This window comes from Pocillopora damicornis, chromosome 9 (assembly GCF_964200805.1).
Source record: "Pocillopora damicornis chromosome 9, jaPocDami1.2, whole genome shotgun sequence".
Taxonomy (NCBI): domain Eukaryota; kingdom Metazoa; phylum Cnidaria; class Anthozoa; order Scleractinia; family Pocilloporidae; genus Pocillopora; species Pocillopora damicornis.
The window spans coordinates 9103974-9119478 of record NC_142678.1 but is presented as its reverse complement, the minus strand read 5'-3'; the positions used below and the strand labels follow the sequence as shown (position 1 = coordinate 9119478).

The 15505-nt window shown below is 38.8% G+C and overlaps 2 protein-coding genes across 3 annotated transcripts in view; one reads left to right on the top strand and one right to left on the bottom strand.

Moving 5' to 3' along the window:
• LOC113671058 (diacylglycerol kinase beta) overlaps nt 1-7698 on the top strand; it is a 25250-nt gene extending 17552 nt beyond the window's left edge. For both annotated transcript variants that reach the window (XM_027187269.2, XM_027187268.2), the window contains 10 exons: nt 497-544; nt 1509-1550; nt 2098-2167; nt 2843-2933; nt 3037-3101; nt 3481-3571; nt 3961-4123; nt 4286-4406; nt 4624-4684; nt 5258-7698. In XM_027187269.2, coding sequence (XP_027043070.2) covers nt 497-544; nt 1509-1550; nt 2098-2167; nt 2843-2933; nt 3037-3101; nt 3481-3571; nt 3961-4123; nt 4286-4406; nt 4624-4684; nt 5258-5374 — 869 coding nt within the window. In that variant the 3' untranslated portion in view covers nt 5375-7698. The remainder of the gene's footprint in view (nt 1-496; nt 545-1508; nt 1551-2097; nt 2168-2842; nt 2934-3036; nt 3102-3480; nt 3572-3960; nt 4124-4285; nt 4407-4623; nt 4685-5257) is intronic.
• On the bottom strand, nt 5512-15505 carry LOC149039996 (uncharacterized). The gene is made up of 2 exons (XM_089182489.1): nt 15293-15505; nt 5512-13793 (listed from the first exon to the last, which is right to left on the bottom strand). Exons 1-2 carry the CDS (start codon nt 15348-15350, stop codon nt 9586-9588), a joined length of 4266 nt encoding a protein of 1421 aa, XP_089038615.1. The 5' UTR covers nt 15351-15505; the 3' UTR covers nt 5512-9585.

The window sequence follows — 15505 nt, the reverse complement described above, 5'->3', positions numbered from 1 at the left end:
GCTCATTGACAAGTTTTTGTATTCACTGTGAAACGAAATGTGCACTTAAAGACTTGTCCTCTACAGAGAAGTTTAATTTTCGCCTTTTCATGTAGCTCGTGTTATTTAGTGTATGTAATGTTATTGTTATTTCTACTCGCAAATTTGATAAGGAAAGAACACTCCTTTCAGTGTTTGTTAAGATCAGTGCTAGGCTTAGTGATAATTTTTTCCGAAAAGCACGACGTTTACAATGCACGTGGGCAAGTTACGCTTGAGTTAAATTGATTCCCTTTGGTTGTGTTTTGAGCACGCTGTGGATGAAAGGAATGAGCTGTTTCAGCTCATTCTAAAAATCAGTGAGAAACAAGTATTTTGTTCCCACACTCTAAGTCGATAATATAATGCCTACCAATTGTTGCTAGCAACCCCAGCAACTAGCACTGTTAAATAAAGAGATGAAAGTATACATCACAATCAGTCAAATGGTGACCCAACTCCCTTTTCTCATGAACAGATAAATTACAGATGAAGAAGCCACCACCAGTTGCTGTTTTACCTCTTGGTGAGTAATAGGTACAGTCGAACTTAGCCACGCTTAGAGAGAGTTTGAAAGTTGACGTTTCGAGCGTGAGCCGTTTGTCAGAGCGAATGGCGAAACGCTTGAAACGTCAGCTTTCAAACTCTGCGGTGGCCAATTTACGTTATCAAGTCAGTTGATATTAATAAATTACCCTTTACATCAAAGAGCTACTTTGAAATTTAGTGCTGAAAGCAATCCGGGTTTGCGCTATAAGTCTCGCTTCACAGGGACTCCCTGTGAACCCTGTAAAGCCATCTTATTTAGCCCAGTCAACTATGCTCTGTCAGTTACGGTGGCCTTGACACATTTGGCCCTATCGCCACAAGCTGATAATGTCGAAGTAGGCGTTTTTCCTTTTTAAAACCGTTAAACTCCCATAAGTGATATTCCTTCCACTCAACAACTGATGAAAACAGAAAACATATAAAGTGGATGAGGGGTGAGAATAGTGCTTTCTTCTTGATTTGGCAATAAACCCTTTTAAATTGATAATGATAATAGGACTGAGTGGAGTCCAATTCGGTCTGTAATCATACGGGTGGTTAACAAGGTCGAACGACCGCGAAGCGGGAGTCCGATCCGTTAATCACGGGTACTGATTACAGAAAGAATTGGACGACACGAAGTCCTGTTACCAATTGATAAAAACTTGAAAAAATTTGAAAAAGAAACTAGGCGACGGTTTTAAGTTAGCTCGGTGAAGTGCGCGACAACAGCACGTGCTCATGACGCGTACTGTCCACTTAGACAGGTATGACGTGTTAACTGTCCTATAACACTGTCCAATTGCAAGCATGACGCGTACAGTGTCCTATTAGTGCTCAAATCGGGATGATGATAACCAATCACGTTTGAGAATTATAGTTTTTATTACAGGGAGAATTGGTAATATCAGTTAGATAGTGGGATTTTGAGGGTTAATTTACCTATGATTATCTATCCACAGGAACTGGAAACGACTTAGCTCGATGCTTGAAGTGGGGAGGAGGTAATAACGAACGAACTAAAAATGAGTGAACAGCTCTTCTTTCACTCAAACGTTGGATGAAGCTGTTTTGAAGATCCTACTGTTACTCAATTATTATAAGAGGAAAAATATTCTTGAACAGATAACTGAGCAGCTGTGCAGAATTTGATGGAATATTTCCAGTTCAATCTATCTCTTTCTGGGGTTACATAGTAGTTGTATGTAATAAAATATGTGGTTATTGTTGGTGCAAGATAGGAGATGAACTTTGTTCGTTTGTCTCACGATAGAGTCGCTTTTTGATGTTGATCGCGACGTTTCGACTGCAATACTGCTAGTCCTCATCAGGCAATGATGTCGATTGTTTCAGTAATAGTAGTAATTGTATATTTACTGTGACCAGCTTGCTTTCAGGAGTATGAAGATTCAATGTCTTGCGTGTAGGTCTTCGTAGTTGTAAAACCGCGGGAATACGTTGTCGGTAGATTTCTTTTTTTGCGGAAGAAAAGAGGAACCACCGGTATTTTGTGAAGGATAATATTTGCTTGTTGTACATCTTTCTCCTCAGGATATGAAGGTGGAAGTATTTCCAAGGTGTTGAGTCTGATTCAAAAGAGCTCGGTTGTAAGTCTTGACAGGTACTCGTGGATTTGCTATGCTTACAGTCAAATCAACCGCATGGTCAGAGGTTGCCTCTTTTTCAAACTTAATTTCGAGAGACAGCTCCGATTTGCGTCTAAATGAACTTTTGCATTACTTTTTTCGTTTGTAGTGAATCTCCAGCATGACTATTCGTCAAAACACGGTTAAGCTAACTCGGTGTTGATGTTATTTCATGATATGATTTTTTAGTTCTGCGGACAGATTTATTGTCCTTCATTCAGTATGCTCTCATTCATAACAATTAAAGCTAAGTTAGATTATAAATCAGAGATTAGCATTAGCCCTCTCTCGAACATAATTCCGTATAAGCTGGAGCCTTGTCTTTGAAACGAAGACCTACGTGTTTTAGTTTGAAACGATTCAGATGAAAATGATTTCCAAATTGTTTGGTTAGTACGTTTCTTTGTTGAAGGATTATGGCAATGTATCTTGAGCTGAGGAAATTACAAACAAGCCAATTTCAAATCATTTCACCTGAATTTAATTGAGAACCACAACTTATAAAACGCTGTTTACAAATGCTTAGTATTGTGACTGATTTGTCAAAGAAAGAGTTAAAAAACAAATGATGTTGAGGACCTGATGTTAAAAGTTGGACTTTTTCTAGCAGTTTGATGATCTTAACCTTTACACGTTTTGTTATTTTGTAGATGGTCCGTCTCATTCAAGCAAACTAACAAAGAAGATAGTGGAGATCCACCTCCACTGGACATCATCAACAACTACTTCTCAATTGGCGTGGTATGTCTTTTTTTTCGGAGAGTTTCAGTTCTGAGGAGAGTTTGGTTAAACGAAAATAAAGCTGCAGAAAATTTTATTATTGATTGCTTTTATTTATTTTTAGGATGCGTCAGTTGCGCTCAAGTTTCATTTGCAGAGAGAAAAGAATCCTGAAAAGTTCAACAGCAGGTGAATTAACAGATTAAAAAAAAAAACTGTTGAAACTTGAAACTTGGTAGATTATCACTCTTTAATAATATTGGCGATGTCTGTAGGGAAGTGAATGAAAATATTTCATGTATTGGTACCGCTGTACTACATTCAGGGCCAAATAAACACGGAGTGTTGCAGAGAATCTATATTTTCAATTTTGGTGACGATAATTATATTTTTACAAAGGAGATAACATAACAAGTAATTCAGAGCTCTTTTCTGCAAATCAGACTCGTAAGATAAAGGTCTTATACAAGGCATTTGTATTAAATTTTACTAAATTTTGCTACTGGTAGAGAATAGTTGTTTAAATTATTAAAGATGAATAAAATTTGTTTTTTTTCCAACTTTGAAGGTTAAAAAATAAATTTCGTTATTTTGAATGTGGAACATCGGAGACCCTTTCAGCAACTTGCAAGAATCTTCACGAGGAAATTGAAATCATTGTAAGTATATTTGCCTTTAAAGGTAAGAATTATGTTGCTTAAGGGGACTGTAATACCAAAATTATCGTATTTGATTTTGCGTTCGGTGACGATTTGATTCTCTCAGGATGATGGTGAACAGTTAAAATTCACTGACAGTGAAGCAGTTGCGGGAAATGATAGAAAAATCAGCAACTAAAGATTGCAGGTCTCAACAGTGATTGAGCCATGTCTCCGAGGCACTATAGTTTTGCACTATTAGCTGTTGGTAACTTGGGAAATCTTTCCTCTTTTCCCAACTATTTTCATCCACTTCGTACTCCGTATTAACTTGATATTAAAAAAAAGATCCATTGCTCTTTCGGTTTGTACCTCAAAATAGTCTGATAATGATCCATCTGTTATTTTAGTGTGATGATACACCATTAGCACTGCCTCAGCTGGAAGGAATTGCTGTGGTAAATATTCCCAGCGTATACGGTGGAGCAAACCTCTGGGGTGAAACGGACAAGAAGAAGGCCAGACGGTCACGTGCGAAAGCAGGAGGAAATGAACTGGACTGGGCTGTACAAGGTTAGTTTACAGAGTCGTCTTTTGTTGTAGTTTGCCTTTCTTCTCTGGTGATCATCCTCCTTTTGCTTAAAGGTAAATTTTTTCGTCGCTACTCATCTCCATGATAAGCATTTTGAATAATTTTAGATGGCATTTGCACGTTTTTTGTTTATTTTATGTTAGACATAGGAGACGGGAAGTTGGAGGTGGTCGGACTTGAAAACACTCTGTTTGTCAGTCAGATTATTGTCGGCGTCAGAGCCCATGGCCTTAGATTGGCTCAATGCTCCTCAGTCGTAATAAGGTGGGTATCCAGTTTCACGAAGATTCTAATCTTGGTTTGCTGTGGCTTTGGCTGTTCTCCACCAATGAGAGGATAAAACAGGGGCTGTGAGAGACAGCAGAATTTATTCAATCGCTTTTAAAAGAAACTTACAGAGTTTTTTTCTTCGGTTGATGAGTTGTGTGCTACTTTAAGGATTCTATAGTCTAAACATCCTTTATTATTTCGACCGCAACAGGACCAAAAAGCTGTTTCCAATGCAGATTGATGGAGAGCCATGGATGCAACCACCAGCCGAGGTAAGAGAAACATTCTTGGTCGAAGTACTGTCTGGTATTCCGCAAGTTGTTTTAAAACATTAGAATCAAAATTCAACGCTGCTATTATGCTTTCTTAAGGTTTCTATCGGCTATCGATAGCTGTTTAAGATCGTAACTCCATTAGAGGAAAATAGCACTCGGGTGCAAAGGTTGCGAATTTTTTTCTTTTCTTGGAGTGTCTGTGAATTTGTGTTTGCTTAATTTTAAGTTTGTTTCTTTATAGAGAGCAATTTTCTAATCGAGTGTCGAAAGTAATCCGAAATCGGAATTGCTCTGGTTTTGCTGTATTTCGTGATGTGATTGGTCCAGGAAACCTGCGCCACTTTCTCAACCAATTAGATTAAAAACGAAAACCAATCTCGACTTTGTCACTCGCGTTTTCACGCTCTTTAGATAGTTTACTGGTTTTCACTCTGAGTTCTCGTTGGCTCCTGGTGATACTTCCACGTTATAATTGACTCCTCTGGTTGCTTTCGTTTTCTTTCTTATGTTTTTATTTTGTGTCCTTGCCAACTAATACAATTTTCCTTTTGCTGTCTTAATATTTCTCAGATTGTGATCTCACACAAGAATCAGGTCCCTATGCTTCAAGGACCGCCACCCGTCAAAAGCTCCTTCTTCTTTAGAAGGAGAAAAACACGAGACCCTGAATTGGAGAGTGAGATTTAATTAACCTGTTTTTTGCATCGGCCTATTACTATAGCTGGGGATATCTAAGAAAGTGGAGATGACTCTAGTGATGATAAGGCAGCTGTACGCAAACGCTTAAGTATCGCCTAATGGCGGAGTAACAGTGCTAGTTATTAGTAATTTAATTTGATTTTTTCCCAAACAGAAATGACGTTAATCACTGTTTTAGGATCTTAATGATTTCTTATCATTATTTGAGGTTTTTATTTTAAAGTGGATGTATTATTTTTATTCAAAGTAGAGTTTGGGGGCAAATAATGTGAGTCGGTTTTTGCTAAAGTTATACCGGCTGTGCACAGCTGTGCATTTTTATCCTTGATCCCTTCTCGTGGTTATCGTAATTTTGCCTACTGAGAATATCGCAGCCTCTGTTCATTATATGGGCAAAAGTACTACCTGAGTAGACATTTGCTTTTACTTGTATTTAATTTTCATTGGGTCAATTTGGAAGTTTGAAAGGCCATGCGCTTAGCTATATATTGACGCTAAATTAAGAAGTGTACAGAAAAAGGCAAACGCTGTTGACCAGCGTATGAGTCCAGCGAGCCGCAGCTCAGCTGAGACGTCAATCTTCATTGTTATTTATTGCTAGTTTACTTCTACAAAATATATGTAACGTAGTTAGAATTAAGGAATAGAGAATGACAAAGTTAGAAAGGTCAAGCTTAAGCCAGCCTTGTTGAACCTTCCCATTTACCAGATCAAAATAAGGATTCTCCATGGCGATTTATAGAGCCTGGAATCGCCGTGCTGTCGGTTCAGAGAACCTCATGATTGGTGACGAGAAATGCGTTGTTGATCATGTTGTGAATGGACCAGTTTACACTGCTGATGTCGTATCATGACCTGTTGTAGCTGAATATTGAATTCGGTGATTTACAGTAGCTGTCCAATAAGAATATATATGAATGAAAGAGTATAATAATCCACGATGGGTTTCAACCCTAAATGTCTATTTAAATACTGATATTATAAGGGAAACTGGTTGTCATATCACTGTGATATCCACCTGGAAAGGGGCTCATTCCATTACCCGCAAGCGAACGACGGGTGATCTGCGGCGGAATGTGGAGTGAGATCACACTGTCACACTGTCACACACCTCTTAAACGCGATTGGCGTAGCTTATGCCGTCTTTGTTATGTTTTTCAATTGTTCTCAATGAAATTTATTATCTGGAAGGTCCTTAAGTAAAGTGGATAAAATAGTGTGCTAATAGCTTCACTGTCGGGTCATTGTCTATAACACTGTTTGTTCTGACGAATTCCTCGTTGTTGGTCAGAGAGGTGACAGACTTTATGCACATTGCTTGTGAGTGCCTTTTTGCGTGAAGGTAGTATTAAAAATGGAAGGTGAAACACGTGTGTCACGTGTATTTTGACACTGATACGGAATCTTTCATTTTGCACAGAGAAAATAAAATCACGATGTATGCAGTGAAGATAAAGTTTTCGCCGTAAAGGGTGAGAGAGCTACAGAGATCTCGTGTAGGTGCCTGGCTTTGAGTCAGAACGTGAGACGAATCATGACTCTTCAGTGAATTTGATAACAATCGACAGAATTGCAGCCTGCAAAGATGCAGAAGTGTTTTCTTCAATAGGGGAATCTTTGCTGCCGTCATAACTTACATTTTTCTTTTTTAGCATAACTGTTTTTTGTTTGTTTATTTCTTTTTTATAGAAAAGAAGTCGAGTTCATGAAGGAGTGATTTCAAAAACCGAAATAGTGCCTCGTAGTGTAAAGTACGTGAAATTTGGGTCTTTCTACGAGTAAAACTCACATGAAATATTCATCAACGGAAACGGCCAACTTTCTGGGTGAAAAAATCGCTAATGAATCTATACATTCTTCATAGAATTCCTAATCTTAACATCGTGTGGCTAAGAGAATTTGAGATGAACCAACATTTTTGTGGCTTGATGGGAAAACCAAGAGCTTATACCCACCAGCAAAAAATGTAAACAAAGATTCCCCTCATAGAATGACACCTTTAACTAAGAAAAGGAAATACTTTGCACTATTAAGTCAGGTCTGTTGTTAAACTGCTAGTGATTTTGTGACGTTATGCGGTTAGATATACGATTGTCGTACAAGTTAACTGATTTTAAAGTCTAGTAGTCTAAGAGACTCGCCCTCAGGTTCTTACAGCTTCATCTACAGTGGATAAATAACTAATTGACTTATATTTATTGCTTGTCACAAGTCTTATTTAAGTGTAATTTTTAGTTGTAAATGGTTGTGATGGTTTGACACCTTGTATCCAGTGAAGTTAACTCAATTAAGTAAAGTTGAAGATAACGCAACAGGATGTGCAATTTATCGTATTTGTTTTTGTGTAAGATGTGCCATGACTGGTAATAAGTTCCCTGAATTCTAAGCTCACAGAAATTATGCGGAACTTGTGGTATGGGAAACTTACTGTCTTAATTGTCAAGAAGCTGAGAGAGAAACGGAGAGGGACCCCCACCAATATACAGATGACATCTGAACCTTATGAAAACAAGGAACAAAACACATCCCGTCTCGCAACCAATTCCTTATAAAGCTGATTTGAGTCAGAGAAATTACGTCACACATTGAAACGCATAGCAACGTATTTTGGGTGTATTTTAATTACCTTAGCAGCTAACAATTTTTTTTACCAATAATTTTTGTTGCAATCACTTAAAAAGCTAACTCAACGAATCCAGGTGACGTACAATAGTTCAAGGCAAAATGGAAAGTTCAGTCAATCTGGCCACACTGTTTTGGTTAACGGAAAGGTGTTTCAAATATTCCACAATTTACTCCGTAAAACAACTTCTCCTAATCCTCTTGATTTACATTTAAAAATTTATTAAACATAACCTCTCTTTACATGTGGGTGATCTAAGCGCAATTAAATCGAAATTGAATCGTTGAATTCGCTTCCTACATTCGATTAACTTGGCTTATCGAGTGAAAAAAAAATGACTGGAAATTCTTACTTGAAATACTCTAATGGAAAGTGTTAATGAAAAATTTCGGCAGACAAACTCTCCCTTACAAAAATGTATCTAGTTTTTTTTAAACTATTTCTTTAGATACCATGTTATTTTCATCGACAGATGCAGTAACACAACTAATTTATTACGGAGCAAATGTATATACACCTTCTGGGCGTCCCGAAAGTTGCCGAAACTGTTCAAGTGCCTTTTTTTATTCCCAGGGTTTTTTTTTTTCGTTTGAGTGTTTTGTTATTTACTCTACTCGAAAACGATAAAACAAGAGCAAGTCTTTTTTCATAAGTGGACGACAAGGCAGAAAAAGTTTAAACATATTTCGGCATTCTTTCGAAATGGTTCAGGTATTCTTTGCTCTGGTAACGTTTCTCCGTGCGACCACATTTTAGTGCAGGGGTTAGCACAATTAAAAGCATTTCTTTTTGGTAATTTACTTATCATTTATAGGGAAACCTCACTGAAAAGACTTCTTGTCACTCTGCTATCTGAATAGAAATTGTGTATTACAGGAAGGATACTCTCCAGGAACTATAAGTTTTTAGCACATACCACACGTAAATAGTGCTTTTCGCGCTCGCTGATTAACTGGTTCGGAAATGATAGGCAAGTACTATTCACATCCAATCAGCCGAAGAGACAAAATCACGCGTCAACAATTTTCTACCACTTTTTGGTACATTGACAAGTGAACTTTTTTTTTTCGGTTTCGGTGCTGTATATACTTAAAAAATTTTCCCTGCCGTTAAAGTGTATTCTAGAACTTTTGACCCTGTGCAAATTTTGAGATTCCAAAGACCGCATCTTTCAAAAAACGTTTTTTCAAATGGCCACATTGGCGATCTCTCTGAACAATTCAGAAGTTCATAATATCGTGCTACACTGGGATTGAGTTTTTCGCACAACCAACGCGGAACTTTTTGTATGCACGCGTTGTAGTTTTTACAAACATGGCCAGGTTACTAAGTTGTTTTTCAAATGGCCTCGTTCACTGGCGAGTGTTTGAGCACATTTGAAGATAATTTTTTTGACGTTTAGGTTTCTAAAACGTGGTTAATCATCACATACACTTTTCGCTTGCAAAGATGAAAATTGTTTGGTTTATGAGACATAATTCTGCTTTCAGTGAGGAATTCAGAAATCAGACCGTCGATAAAAGATTTAAAGTCGGCAATTTTCACCAATTTTTGGCCTCGTTAAATTATCTTAAAACTATAATGTGTTAGTAGGAAGTAAAGGTTGTCCTTGATTTCCCAGTGACAACTGCGTATTGTATCTTGATCTCACAAAGGGCCATCTCGTAAGAACGGTTTGGATTAGAATGATCACTACCCTCACAAGCTGCAAAACAAGGGACAAGGAGACAAACACTGCAAATAAGAGAGGCACAATTCCCAGCAAAATTGCTTCTATCAAGAGAAAATAAGTGATATACTTCTGATTGACACCGCCAACTTCGCTTCCCACGGAGAAATATGATGCCACACCGACGTTCAGTATTGCTATAACCACTAATGTTGCGAGCGAAATGGCCTCAACGACGTTGGCGCTAAAGTGCGCGAAGGGTTTCTTGTAAAGGTGATGCAGCAAGAACGTGAGGCAAATGATTGTCAGGCACACAGACCGCAAGAACGCATGCTCCAGAAACAAGCTAATTAAGATGATGACAAATCGACGGCCGATAAGAATGCTCTCCCAGTAAATACTACCAGCTGATTGGTAGTTTTGTGGCTTGGAAAATGGACCACAGAGGACTTCAATAAGATATTTTTCCGTCCGACTGGGAAAATGAGTGTCTTCCTCTCCACAAAGAGTGGTGTTGGTTTTGGGTGTCATTTCTTGACAGCCGTACTTTTGTGTAGTTACTTTCTTAACATGCAAGATGAAAATATAGAGTAGGTACGGAAAGGGGCATACGCATGCCAATAGGAACATCTTCGCTGAGATTTTCCCCTGATACAGTCGAAACGTAGAAAAATGCAATGAAAATATAGACGGGAACAAGTACAGGGCGATTATTATTAAAGAAGCACTTTGCCACCACTGATAGCACGTGAATTGTGCGTCGTAATACCAACGAGACACGTGCTGTATTGGTACACAGTACAGCAGATTTTTGGCGGTCACGGTCAGCGCTGAGTAACCAAGCAAAAACATCTCAAGGGCCGCTCCTAGGTAAGGACCACCTGGTGGAAGGGCTGGGCTGCGCCTGCGTAGTTTGTTCAAACCGCTGTGAAGAAGGTACATCACTGGAATCGAGATGAATATGGCTGTCAAAAAAGCGAGCTGGAAGAGAGTTTTTGATAGCGGTGTGATACCCGTTAGAGGACAGATCTTCCAGCCATTGTTGACAGAAATCTGGAAATTCAATAGGGTTGTGATTGGTAAAACAATTTGATCTTTTAACAGATGAGGCACACCATAAGACGAAGCGGTTAAGACTCCAGCAACTTGATAGAAATAAAATAGGCTTTTCAAGAATGCGTCTTTGGAGTAGGTCGGAGGTTTTTTGACATCGTTCAAGGTGTTGTAATCATCTTGTTTATGGTTCGGAAGAAACCAAGTGAGATTTGTCATTAATCTTTCACACAATGGAGGTTTTGTGATGAGATACAAAGCAAACAATGTTCCCACTATCATGAGAATGGAGAACAACCAGCCCTGATTACATTCTCTGACCGGATGACATTGTGTCGTGAACAGACCATCACTAAAATCCTTTTTACATTGTCCGCAAAGGATCCCAGTCCGGTTTCCTTGACAACCAGAATGTAAATAGCTATCATGGTGATAAGGGCACGTTTGACTGACAGTTGGACAGCAGTAACCTTCCGGGCATAGCTTAAAATAAACCTTGTCCCCGATAGGATAGCCCCAAAAGTTGGGTCGTGCAGCAAGAGAAGATGAACAGTCACCCCCATTTGGACAGGTATAGCACGTGATGTTGTCCTCAAGAGTAAAGCCCTTGCCGCTGCCACGATGTATGCTGTATGATCGCATGGGGCACGGCTCGGTGCTAAATGCGAATGAGGTTATCCTCGATGAGCCAATGTTCTCTCCCATTTCCAAGTGTGTGAAATTATCCATCTTAAGCTTGGTGCTCAATGGAGCTTTGATTGAAACGGAATCATCCATCACTACCTCGCGCGCACCTTTAACAAGAATAAGGGGCACACTGCCGACGCTAAAAAGGTCCGAAATAAATGAGGTCTCATTGATGTAAATGCTTCCAAAGCTTGTTGCTGTAAAAAAACCATGAAATGGTTGTTTTCTTTCCGTATTAGACTGATGGAAAGTTACTTTGTTGATTGTTAATTTACTCGACCGCATTTGTACTCGGACATGAGAACCATCTGTGGCACCAAAGTTGGTGTTAAAAACACTATTTTGGATTATTATCTCGTTCATACCACGTATTGTGAAGGTGCTCTCGGCAAACCCAGAATTATTGCGGAATTCAGTGTTGTTGATGATTACCTTAGTATGATTAGACCTCAAGCCAGAGTTCACTGAAACTTTCACCACTCCAGATTTGCAGAAATTATCGACGAATCTGCTTCGCTGCAAGCCAAAGAAACTTTGATTTCTATGCATGTAAATCCGAAGAATTGAATCCTTCGTGTTGCAGGTATTGTTTACAAACGAAACGTTTTTAAATTTGTACACCGATCGATTTTTGAAATCATCCTTATAAAAGTTGCATCCGAAGTTGATATTGTCACTTAGCAGGGTATTCTCCATATGGATAAATAGAACCTTTGAAGATGTCCCTATGAATATTCCACCGCCAGAATTTCTTTGCATTTTACAAGACTGCATCGAGAGGCGATTTTGAGAAAGATAAATGTCATAAATACTGTTACCACCGTTGTTGACAAACGTCAGGTTTTTTAATATTGCACGAAACAGGGGTAACGGTGTCTTGACGATCAGTTGAAAAGTACCAGACTCTAAACCTCCCGAATTGCGCAGAAATTCACAGTTTACGATCTCGATATCTCGGTAGAGTGTACTGAGCAGAGCTCGAACAGCTCCAGAATTCATTGCTTGTGCATGATTATCCGCAAAAATGCTGTCCGCCAATGATAACCTCATCACTTGTGACACGTAAATAGATAAGGCCCCCCCTCCGCCCTTTTTTGCATACCTGTAGTATGAATGGGCACCACTGTCACGTGTTTGTAGTGAAGAGTTTGTAATTGGAATACTTGTGGAAATATTTACCATGGCAACTGCGTTTCGAATAAATTTTGAACTACGGACATCGATAGCAGACTTTTCAAGCGTTCTGTTATGGTTACCCACAATTAAAGCACCACCTGAAATCAACGCTTCGTTTTGCATAAATTGACTGTTCTCTATATCCAGTACCAGAGAAAATATGTTGACGAAAGCGCATGCTCCTCCATTTCTTGCAAAATTCGAACGAAATTTTGATCTGACCACGGAAGCAGAAGCTTTCTTCGTAAAATTGCTGACGAGGACCGCCCCTCCGTCCCATTGGTATATTTTGTGATAAGAAAACTCGGATTTTGCGATTTTAAGTTCAAGTGAATTACCGCTGTAAATTTCAACGGCTCTACCTCTATTTCTCTGGAAATGCATCGATTTCAATTCAACTTTAGCGTTTGCAAAGCCATGAACGTCCACAACGCTTCCTTCGCCATTTGCAATCACATTGCTCTCAAACATTCCTTTCTCCATCTTTAAAGCTATTTCAGCTCCATCCATCCCAGCGACAAATTCAAAGCATGCTCGTCCAGGACAGACGTTTTGTGTAACTGTTGTGTTGGTGAAATCAATTGTGATCCTACTATTTGACTTTTGTAATTTTTTAGTGAACAGAGCAAGTAAGGCGCCCTCTACACCGTGTAATTTGTTGAAAGCAAACGTGGTATTGAAAATGTACAAATTCATGGAACCTCCGTCAATCGCCAAACTAGTTATGTTGTTTCCTCGAAAATTACATCCATTGATTTGAACAGTTATTATTGAATCTCCAGTGAAACTCGTGGATAGCGCGAGAACAGAACTGTTTATAAAGGAGCAATCGGAGACCTTAACAGAACAGCTGACAACATGTAGCCAAGTGTTAGTGAAGGTAATATCTTTCAAAGAAACTTCTCGAGAAGCGTCCGCTCTTGGGTTGCACATAAATCGAAAGCCGCCTCTCTTGCAAGAGAAGAAAGCTGTCGTATTATAGCTTCGCATAGTTAGGCTAGGTAGAGGGGATTTTGTTCCGCTCTCGCACACATAAGGGTCACGTGACGATCCTACACCATCTATGTTGATGATGTCACCATTCATCACACGCGAAGTAGCTTGCCGTATGGTTTTACACGGAGAGGATGCGAAAAACCCGCAGCTACTGGATTTGGTCCCATCAAGCTTTGAGACAAACCATTGTCTAGCCTGGACACCTAAAAAGTAATGATTAGAGAGATTTAGAAATAACAGCGAGAGATAATTACAACACAGCGGTCAAACGCAGGGCATGCGCAAACGGATCGATTTTGTTTAGCCGTGCTCTAATTTTCCGTGCAGAATTCTTATGTGAAACACTTGAAACGGCCGATTTCCAAAAAAATTGGAATATTCGGGAACAAGTTGAGAAAATGAAAACTCAAGACTCCTCGAATATGAAGTTAATTTGATTATGGGTAGCCTGTTTGTCATCTTTCACTGATGATCCCTGCAATCTGGTGGCCTCTCAGCAGTGCTATCTCTCCGCAAATCGTGCTATTTTTTCTCTATATCGCATCTTTTTCCTAGTCAATGAAAATGAAACACTAGATCATCAAGATCGATAAGATTTCAAGGTTTGTTTAAAGCAACTAATCAAATTTCTGCGGGTCAGGCTTGACCGTCAAATTTTTTTATAATTCCTTCACCATTTGAAGGTTAAAAATTCATGCATATGATATTAAAAGAAGCTTTTAATCTAAACGTTCTACTGTTGGTTATATTTTGGCGAAAAATCAGTTTTAATCGTCGGACTACAATATTTTGTAGACAGCTTGAATTTTACTTTGCAAAATCTCTCTGTGAAACAACTTTTAAAAGCTAATCGAAACGTTATTGACGAAAAAGTAAGTGATCTGTTCAGTCTCGTCAAGTGTTTCCTCTTCGCTGTAACAACTGTAGTCAGGTCTCAGGTGTGCGTGACACATTCAATGCGTGACACATTCAATGCGACACACATTCAAGTCACGATCCCTCAAAAGTCACTCAAAGTAAACTTTGACAGTTTTCATGCTCTAATAATTTACAGCGACGAACAGAGATTAATGATTTGATATTTTCCTCTTTCTTCTTGTAGTTGTGGATCTGTTTAACACAACTTCCTACAAATTTCCTTCCCGATTGTTCGAGTTAGACCGGAATCGCCGAAAGCAAGATTAATCCGGTCAAGTAAAGATCAAACCATTGAAAATTTTTCAAAACAACTCTGAAAAGGTCCAATCAAAACAAGCCAGTCTAGTTTTAACCATTCTGAATTTTTCTCTCTCTGTATATTGTTTTGTAATTTTTGTAACGAGATGAATCCAAAGAGCAGGAAAATAAGGTCATTTTATAAGAAATAATCTTCCAAAAACAAATACATCTGTTGACTTTTATCCTATTTATCACCGTCTATGCTATGATGGAGGTTATATAATTGGAAAACTTCTTACGTTTGCTGAAACACACAACCCCAGCGCTACAAACTCAGTACAACATCTTGTGGACGAACTCGAACGAGTTTTTGCTGACATTTTTAAAGTTAACAGAGCACGAAAAAAAAATCGATATCATAATTGTTTTCCACGAATCTATTTGAGGCGAGTCTCTGATCCGAAGAGATCCTCGAAATGAGGAACCATCTGGGCAAATCATATGCCTTTCAGCAACAAATAGCATTATGCATATATTGACATACCGTTGGAATAAAAACTGCACAAGACAGACAACCATGAAAGTAATGCTGCAAAAGCCATCAGTGTAATCGGAAGAATAAAACATCAACTATACATTGTCGATAAACAAGATTCTCTTAAATAACGAGGACCACAACCTGTTTAACTGGGGCACAAAGATCTCGCTTGGCTGCTTCAGCTCGACCAGGATTCCCCTTAACTGCCACGAGGGAAAC

Coding starts and splice junctions, on each gene's coding strand:
- LOC149039996 (XM_089182489.1), bottom strand. CDS start 15,350: ATGGCTTTTGCAGCATTACTTTCATGGTTGTCTGTCTTGTGCAGTTTT. Junction 13,794..15,292: donor GTGCAGTTTTTATTCCAACG/GTATGTCAATAT, acceptor ATTACTTTTTAG/GTGTCCAGGCTAGACAATGG.